The 10,087-nt window shown below is 34.4% G+C and overlaps 1 protein-coding gene across 1 annotated transcript; it reads left to right on the forward strand.

Annotated features, from left to right (window-relative positions):
* Positions 1-1,752: 1,752 nt before the first annotated feature.
* On the forward strand, positions 1,753-9,034 carry LOC136223228 (pleiotropic drug resistance protein 1-like). Its single transcript, XM_066011121.1, has 23 exons — positions 1,753-2,349; positions 2,434-2,554; positions 2,642-2,730; positions 2,828-2,912; positions 2,981-3,140; positions 3,224-3,300; positions 3,389-3,442; positions 3,910-4,000; positions 4,093-4,394; positions 4,473-4,754; positions 4,830-5,146; positions 5,222-5,382; positions 5,513-5,616; positions 5,705-5,861; positions 5,940-6,142; positions 6,212-6,544; positions 6,616-6,906; positions 6,980-7,063; positions 7,144-7,277; positions 7,358-7,585; positions 7,688-7,859; positions 7,927-8,181; positions 8,280-9,034. The coding sequence occupies exons 1-23, from the start codon at positions 2,018-2,020 to the stop codon at positions 8,535-8,537; spliced, it is 4,290 nt and encodes a 1,429-aa protein (XP_065867193.1). The 5' UTR covers positions 1,753-2,017; the 3' UTR covers positions 8,538-9,034.
* Positions 9,035-10,087: the final 1,053 nt, after the last annotated feature.

Below are 10,087 nucleotides of genomic sequence, written 5' to 3' on the forward strand. Positions count from 1 at the left end.
AGGGGGTGTTAGAGATAATATTATAATTAATATTTAATATTTTAATATCTTTTCCATATATCTTGTTATTATCTTTTTAGATTTCAGAGCATTTTCTGTAATTATCTCTTAGAAGTTCAATCATAGTTTTACTCTTAGATTTATATCTAATGATATACATATACTAATCAAGGAAGTTAAATTTGAAAGAGTCTTTAGATTTAAAGGAGTCTTTAGGTTTTACAATCAGTAGAGAATAGAATTTGAAGGAAGATAAAAAAAAATCTCATATAAATCTAGACTATAACCGATATAAAATCTACAAAGAGAGAAAAATAAACCATAAAGGGTAAAAAAAACACATTGAATGATATAGTAATACTTCACATAAATCTAGATCCGCAGAAAGACAAATGCAATTGAAAATCACATTTGAAACCCTTCCAAGTAAACAAATTTTATTGATATAATAATCTACATTGCACTAACCGTGAGTTGTATAGATAAACCATATTCATTCGTGCTGAACTTGAAAAAGGAACAAATGAATATTTTTTATAGATGACAAATAAACAAAATCAGCAAAGGAAACGCAAAGGAAGAAAAAAATCCATAAAGATAAACTAAAAAAAACACATAATGAAATATCAATACTTCCCATAAATCCATATTTGCAAAAAGTAATTACAATTCGAAATTCACCACTAAACCCTTCTAAGTAAACATATCTATATCGATCATACTAATAATCTATGTTACACTAATCGTGAGCTACTTTTGTTCGTGCTGAATTCGAAAAAGGAATACATAATTTTTTTTTTCATAAATAACTGATGTAATGAAATAGAAAAAAATGACATTACATCCATTTGGGTTTCAAAATTAAAGTTTCAAATTCAATTAGGATTCTAAACTATCAAAATCATTAAGCAGGTCCATGAACTAAGAAAAAATACATCAATTGAGTTCTCATTCTATTCTAAAATTAGAAACAGTGACTATTTGATAACGACTGTTCAAAATGAGTTTGTGGAAGAGGATATGAAACTGTTCAACCGAATGATTTTCAATGAGGCCTCAATTGATGTTTTTGTTTAGAATGTGGACTTAATCAATGATTTTTGGTTAGTTCAAAGATCTGATTAATAATTTTGATAGTTTAAGGTTCTAATTGACTTTAAAATCTTAATTTAAAAAGCCAAATGAGCATGATTCAAAAAAAAAAAAAAAAAAAAACTAATAAGTAACTAAATAAAGGCCATAAGTACAGAAAACACAACACCTTCTTCCTCTTAAATATAACTAAGATTTTTTTTTACGATATCGGTTATGTGTTTAATCCTATAATAAATGGATGCTTTTTAGCTAGAATTCCTATATATTACACCTCTAGTTTAAGTATATTTTTTACTCCTACCATATTATGTTTTACAATTAAAAATTAAAAAAAAAATCCAAATAGATTACCCATTATCTCATTTCAAGTGTGATTATAATGGTAACAAAATCCAATTGGATAAAGTTTGATTTTTATTTTTTTGGTAAATAAAGTTTGATATTTTATTAGTTATTTTAGTTTCATTCTTTATTTTTTTCTAAATACATTTTCACCCTTTTATATATCAAATTACAAAAGAGCATGTGAACAGTCTGAACTGAACTAACATGAGAATTTTCACTTATATTTTCCAAAAAAAGGCACAAAGTAGACATAAAGAAACAATGTGAGACGAGCAGAAGTTTATACTATTTAATGGCGGAAAGACTGCTCTAACTTTGCTTCTTCTCAGAAAAGCTAAAGAACATCTATTCACCCAAAAATTGAAAAACTTGTCACTTTTCCCCCCATTGATTTGGAGAGTACACCTACTTCCAAATTTCTTACGCTACACCTGCATAGCATTTCATATTCCTTTAATATATATGCAAACAAAAACACAAACTCTCCCTATATTTGTTGCATATATATGAATGCAGCTTACTTCTTCATGTGATGTTTGATTGAGTTAGTCCAACTCCATACCCATTTGTTCAAAAGATGGAAAGTGCCGATCTTTATAGTGCTGGTAACAGTTTCAGAAAAGGCAATTCTATGTCATGGAGAAACAACAATGGCGCTTCAGAAATGCTTGGCCAATCTTCCCGAGAAGAAGATGACGAAGAAGCTTTAAAATGGGCTGCACTTGAGAAATTGCCCACTTTTGATCGATTGAGGAAAGGCCTATTGACTACATTAACAGATGGAGCAACTGAAATCAATGTCCGTAATCTTGGCTTGCAAGAAAGAAAGAATCTGCTTGAGAGATTGGTTAGAGTTACAGAAGAAGATAACGAGAAGTTCTTGTTGAAGCTCAAGGATCGTATCGATAGGTACAGAATTAGAATTTGAATTTTAATGAAGAATGTTCAATACCTGTTCTGATTCTGAACGTTGTCTGTTTTTGTGTGTTTCAGAGTTGGGATAAATATTCCCACAATTGAAATCCGGTTTGAGCATTTAGCTGTTGAAGCAGAAGCTCATGTAGGAAGCAGAGCTTTGCCTACATTCTTTAACTTCTCTGTTAATGTACTAGAGGTAAACACCCTAGCCTAGCCTAGACTTCAAGCATATATCAAGTTCAATTTTCATTGATTTGATTTATCTTTTGAATTCAACATTTAGGGTGTGTTGAATTTCTTCCACATTCTATCAAATAGAAAGAAGCATCTGCAGATTCTTAAGGATGTGAGTGGAATCATCAAGCCATCAAGGTAAAATCAATTAATGCACATTGATGGAATCTGATTATCTGATTATAATGTCATATATTGTCACTTCTAAGTTGTACCTCTATATGTTGTATAACAGAATGACACTACTTTTGGGTCCGCCTGGTTCTGGAAAGACAACACTCTTGTTGGCATTGGCTGGAAAGCTTGATAATTCTCTAAAGGTATATATTAAATTAATCTTGTTGTGATTTGTAAGTTGAGATTTTTATGTTTTAGTTTTTTATAGCAGTTTTCAGGCAGGGTGACTTACAATGGGCACGAATTGGATGAGTTTATTCCCCAAAGAACTGCTGCATATATCAGTCAACATGACATTCATATAGCAGAAATGACTGTCAGGGAAACTTTGGCCTTTTCTGCTAGATGTCAAGGGGTTGGAACCCGTTATGGTTAGTTCAATAAATTAGTATCTTTCTCCAGATTTTGGAGTCATGTTCCATACATGGTCTGAGCAGAAACTGGTAACTCGCAGATTTGTTAGCCGAGCTATCACGGAGGGAAAAAGAAGCAAACATCAAGCCTGATCCTGATATTGATGTCTTCATGAAGGTAACTAAATTAAAAGTTTCCATGGAAGAATAATGACAGCGGTTGTGCTTGAGTATTGAGTCATGTTATTTTTCAATTATTCTTACAGGCAGCAGCAGCAGGAGATCAGGAGGCCAGTGTCATCACAGATTATGTTTTAAAGGTAGTATTAACAGCAACACAAAGTGGAACAAAGATTATAGGCAAAGACCATGCTCATTCCGAATTTGGTGGATTGAGCGCCTGATCTTTTATTTCCAAACATCAGACCCCTCATCATTTATTATTGGTCACATTAAGCTTTTGCATGTTAAATTAGTTACATGTGAACATTTAATTCATTTAAAAGAGGGTTACTCTTTTCATAATTGTCTGAAATTGCATTATCTAGAGCACATCACACATAAAAGAACAGCTTCCCAACTGTTAAAATGTAAGTTTGGAAAGCAAATGAAATGAATAGGCTATGTTAGAGTTTTATGTTCAAAGCTGACTTTTCTACTCATTAGGGGCTTAATGTATTGAAATGAAAGATTGGGTTCAATCCATCAAAATCAGAATAATCAAGGACCACATGATGCTTTTTTACCAAGATTAAGTCATTAAAACATTTAATGTCATGGTTTACAGGTTTTAGGACTGGAAATGTGTGCAGATACAGTTGTAGGGGATGAAATGCTAAGAGGCATTTCTGGAGGTCAAAAGAAGCGTGTAACAACTGGTAAACAAAAAGAATGATGCTTTTGTAACATTAAATAAGGATGTTTTATTTACAATTTGGGATTGAAATCTCTAAACGAATGAAATTTGCAGGTGAGATGCTTGTTGGACCAGCTTCAGCAATGTTTATGGATGAGATATCTACTGGTTTGGACAGCTCTACAACATACCAGATTGTGAACTCACTCAAGCAATATGTTCAAATTCTTAAAGGAACTGCTTTCATTTCGCTTCTTCAGCCAGCTCCGGAGACTTATGATTTGTTTGATGACATTGTTCTCCTCTCCGATGGCTTCATAGTATACCAGGGTCCTCGTGAACAAGTACTTAACTTCTTCGAGTTCATGGGTTTCAAATGTCCTGACAGAAAAGGCGTGGCGGATTTCTTGCAAGAAGTAAGCATCAAGAAATGGTCCCCAGTTCTGTATACAAACCAAGTGTTTCATGTAATAATGAAATGATTGCTTATGCAGGTGACATCAAGGAAAGATCAGATGCAATATTGGGCAAGGAAAGATGAGCCGTACAGATTTTTGACTGTGAAGGAATTCGCGGAGGCATTCGAGTCATTCCATGTTGGAAGGAAACTTGGAGACGAGCTTTCAGTGCCATTTGATAAGGCCAAAAGTCATCCGGCTGCTTTGACAACCAACAAGTATGGTGTTAACAAGAAGGAGCTACTCAAGGCTTGCTTCTCCAGGGAGTTCCTACTCATGAAGAGGAACTCTTTCTTCTACATATTTAAATTCTGTCAGGTACTAAGCATCAATCTTTTGTAAGATTCCAAGAATAGTTTTTATTATTTCTGACTCAGTATGTTCTGCCATTAGCTGATAATGATGGCTGTAACTACAATGACACTCTTCTTTCGGACCGAGATGCACCGAGATTCAGTTATTGATGGAGGATTATATGCTGGTGCTTTGTTCTTCATTTCTATTATTGTATTGTTTAATGGGATGGCAGAGATTCCAATGACCCTATTTAAGCTTCCTGTGTTCTACAAGCAAAGAGACCTCAAATTTTATCCTGCTTGGGCTTATGCACTTCCTACATGGATCCTTAAAATCCCAATCACATTCATAGAAGTTGCAATCTTGACATTCATTACATACTATGTCATTGGATTTGATCCAAATGTCGGAAGGTAATTCGCCTTTTAAGATTGTTATGGAGGTTGAAGTTTCTTATTTAAATTGAAAGGTTCTGCACACTTCTACAGGTTGCTTAAGCAGTATCTCTTGCTCATATTAATTAACCAGATGGCTTCTGGATTATTCCGATGTATTGCTGCAGTTGGTAGGAATATGATTGTAGCTAACACCTTTGGCTCATTCGTACTTCTGTTGCTTTTTGTCTTGGGTGGATTCATCTTATCTCGAGGTACTTAGTTTTGATAAGTACTTAATTTTGATTAATGCAGATTAGTACTTAGTTCCTTGATTAATGCAGATTAGTACTTAGTTCCTTGATTAATGCAGATTAGTACTTAGTTCTTTGATTAATGCTGCAGATCAGATAAAGAAATGGTGGCTGTGGGGGTATTGGTTATCCCCAATGATGTATGGGCAGAATGCAATTGTTGTGAATGAGTTCCTTGGACATAGTTGGAGTCATGTAAGCTTAAACTACTAATTACTTTCTGCATTCTGTGAATTTCCTTTAAATTATCAACTGAAATAGGAGTTTGATTTCTTGTCAAAAGGTTCTTCCAAACTCGACAGAACCATTAGGACTCGAAATCCTGAAGTCTCGTGGGTTCTTCACAGAAGCATATTGGTATTGGATAGGAGTTGGGGCAATGCTTGGATTCGCATTAGTCTACAATGTCTTCTACGTTCTGGCTCTAACTTTTCTCGATGGTCGGTAATTGGTATATCTAACTATAGACAAACACTTTCTTGATTTTTGACTGATCTTGTTTTTTTAATGTTGTGCAGCATTTGACAAGCCTCAAGCTGTTACTTTGGAAGAATCTCAAGAACATGAAACTGATATAGTGTATGACCAATATGATAAGAGCCGGAGAAGCTGCAAAACACCTACATCTTCACTTAACAATAATACAAAAGGAATGGTTCTTCCGTTTGAACCACATTCCATCGTGTTCGATGACATTGTATACTCTGTTGACATGCCACAGGTAATAATATATCCTATCTCAAGGATATAATTTGGAAGTGCAAGTCATATTTTGGATTGGATTTTGCAGGCAATGAAAAACCAGGGTGTTCATGAAGATAAACTTGTACTTTTGAATGGTGTAAGTGGAGATTTTAGGCCTGGTGTTCTCACTGCTTTAATGGGTATAAGTGGTGCTGGTAAAACAACCCTGATGGATGTTCTAGCCGGTCGGAAAACTGGGGGATACATTGAGGGGAGCATTATAATTTCTGGGTATGCAAAGAAGCAAGAAACTTTTGCTCGAATTTCCGGATACTGTGAGCAAACAGACATTCACTCTCCACATATTACTGTTTATGAGTCAGTAGTCTTCTCAGCTTGGCTTCGTCTGTCTCCTCAAGTAGATGCCGAAACCAGAAAGGTAAACATCAGAACAAAAAGCCTCCGGAAGAAGAACAAAGAATTTAAGTTGACATTGTGATAATGGTGCAGATGTTCATAGAGCAGGTGATGGAGCTTGTGGAGCTGAATCCAATAAGGGAAGCAATAGTCGGGTTGCCTGGTGTAAGCTGTCTATCAACTGAGCAACGGAAGCGTCTAACAGTTGCAGTTGAGCTAGTTGCAAACCCATCAATCATTTTTATGGATGAGCCAACTTCAGGACTAGATGCAAGAGCTGCTGCAATTGTCATGAGAACTGTTAGAAACACTGTGGATACAGGAAGAACAGTTGTCTGCACCATTCATCAACCGAGCATCGACATATTCGAAGCTTTTGATGAGGTGAGAAATGTTAAATTGTGATAATATTATGTCCATTTTGTATGATTAGCTGTTAACTTGGGATATGTATCAGCTTTTCCTCCTGAAAAGAGGTGGACAAGAGATCTATGTCGGTCCATTAGGCCGCCATTCTTGTCATCTAATCAAGTATTTTGAGGTATGCTTTTATGGATTGGACAATCAGACTGTTCAAATTTTACTTTATACTAATCCGTTGATACATGTTGAAAAATCAAGGGAATTGAAGGAGTAAGCAAAATAAAAGATGGTTATAATCCAGCAACTTGGATGCTGGAAGTTACAAGTTCAGCACAAGAGATAGCTTTGGGGGTTGATTTTTCTGACATCTATAAGAACTCAGAGTTATACCGGTAATTAATCGGTTGAACTACTTAATTTATGGCTCAAGTTCAAATTTTTGTTATAACAATACTTGAGACAAAATTTACAGGAGAAACAAGGCACTTATTAAGGACTTAGGCAAGCCTACTCCAGGCTCAAAGGACCTCCATTTTTCTAGTCAATATTCACTGTCATTTTTTGACCAACTCCTAGCATGCTTATGGAAGCAAAATCTGTCTTATTGGCGAAATCCGCCATACACAGCTGTGAGATTAATATTCACAACTTTTATGGGTTTGATCTTTGGAACAATGTTCTGGAATCTAGACTCCAAATTGTAAGCTCCAACTCATGAATAACTAGTAGAACAAAAAATATTAAAATGTGACAGCATCAATCTATTTTATATCTAATTTCACTTTCATAAAAAAATTTGCAGAACTAGGCAACAAGATCTTTTTAATGCAATGGGTTCAATGTACACTGCGGTTTTATTCCTAGGCATTCAGAATGCATCTTCTGTGCAGCCAATAGTAGCTGTTGAACGAACAGTGTTCTATAGAGAAAGAGCTGCTGGCATGTACTCAGCCTTGCCATATGCATTTGCACAGGTAAAAACTTCAAGGCACTACAAAAAATGTCAGGATTCAATGGACTGATTCGATATATTTCGCGCAGGTTGTGATCGAGATTCCATATATTTTTGTGCAAGCTGTAGTATATGGTGTAATAGTGTATTCAATGAATGGATATGAATGGAGTGCCTCGAAGTTCTTTTGGTATCTGTATTTCATGTACTTCACATTACTCTACTTCACTTTCTACGGCATGATGGTTGTAGCTGTCTCGCCTAATCACCATATCGCGAGCATAATATCTTCTGCGTTTTACGCAATTTGGAATCTGTTTTCGGGTTTTGTAATCCCTCGGCCTGTAAGTTAGTTCATTTTTGAGGGGCAAATACACAAGTGCCATAGTTAGTTCTCTAGTAGTGCACAGTTTTGATGTTAAGTTATGTTTTGTTTGTGCAGAGAACACCAGTGTGGTGGAGATGGTACTGCTATATATGCCCGGTAGCCTGGACGTTGTACGGATTGATTGCATCACAATTTGGAGATGTAAAAGAGAAACTTGAAACAGGTTTAACAGTAGATGAGTTTGTGAGGGATTACTTTGGTTTCAGACATGATTTTGTGAGAGTAGTTGCAGTAATTATTCTAGGATTTGTAGTGCTTTTCGCTTTCACTTTTGCAGTTTCTATAAAAATGTTCAATTTCCAGAGGCGGTAACAATTCTTTTATGGCTTATTGATTGTGAGAGAGCGTATATGTATACAAAATGTTTCTGGATGTAAAGAAGGTTAGTTATGAGTTGAGTTAACCAGAGTCATAAACAGTTTGATAGTAAGCTAACAGCTTGTATAACAGATGTAATGATCCGGTTGTATCAAATGCAATATACAAGATACTAATATCAACATGCTGTGAATCTTGTGATGGAACCAAACATTTTTAGAGAAAGTGCAATTCAGATTTTGATTGAGCTCGGGTCTTGGATCAAAACAAGTTGATTGGCTTGCGTGAGATAGGCTCGAAAATTCACCAAGAAATGACTTTTTCTGTTGGGCTTGGTTTATATTCTTGGCCCAAAATATCATTGTGGAAATTACTAAAAATGTTTTGTTTTTAAGAATCAATACGTCCTTTACACTACATGTAATTTTGTAAACACTATGTGCAGAAAATATATTCTTAAATGATGAAGATGGATTACAACAGTTTTTTTTAATGGGATTCGACTTACGATAAATATATAATTTCTATGTTTGTTGTATTTACATATTTATGATTGTTATTGCTCATTGTAGTTTTTTTATTGATCTTAGATTGACTACAACATATATGGATGGAAGACTATTTCTCTTAATTTTCATATGAATTATGGTATTTATATATATGGTGCCTTCTATAGTTACTTGTTTTTGACAAAGTACCATTACTTGGTGTGTTTTCACCATTGGATTAATTTTATACTCCATCATCCAATGATGAAAACAGACCATTCCTAGGAAGTATACATATCCAATGATGAAAACAGACCAAGTATTTTTATACGTATAATTTTCCTACTTTCATATCCAAAATACCGTTTTTCTTTCTTTCTTTATTTTATTCACCATTGTTTGTTTTCTTTTTTCACTTTATTCATCATTGCTGTTTTTTTCTTCATTTTCTTCATCATAATTACTCTTTATTCTTTATCCAAATTTTTTTACAAAAGTTTAAATTTGGCTTACATTCCTAGGAAGTATACATATCTGTAATATAAGTCATGGTAAGAAATTTTTTTTGTTAACATTTCAAACTTGGAATATTGTAGGTTGAGTTGAGATAACAGTATATAAAACAATTTTTAATCCATACAACAAAACTCTTACCTTAGATCAGAGGGGGAAGCTGGGGGCACGGGGTGCACCCCATGTCCATCAGGAACCACTTATGGGGGTGGTTCCGTTCTTGTCCAGGTCTCCATCTTCATCTGCGGAGTTTTCAAGAGATGAAAAGTTGTGCATTTATTTTTCTAGTTTTAGCTAGGAATAATTTTTTTTTAAGCCCAATCCATAAAAGTAGAATTTATTTGTTTTGCACTCCAAGCATTTTAGAGGCTGACCTTGCTATTATTTGTGTCTAAAATTGGTCCTTATTGAAAATATTGAAGATTAAATTTTAATTTTTATCTATTTATTTGCTAAACAATTATCCATATTTAACTCTAATTTATTTATGCATTTGTTAGCTGTTGTTGTGGCATATATTTTCTCTGATGACAAACCTCCACC

This window comes from Euphorbia lathyris, chromosome 3 (genome assembly GCF_963576675.1).
Source record: "Euphorbia lathyris chromosome 3, ddEupLath1.1, whole genome shotgun sequence".
Taxonomy (NCBI): Eukaryota; Viridiplantae; Streptophyta; class Magnoliopsida; order Malpighiales; family Euphorbiaceae; genus Euphorbia; species Euphorbia lathyris.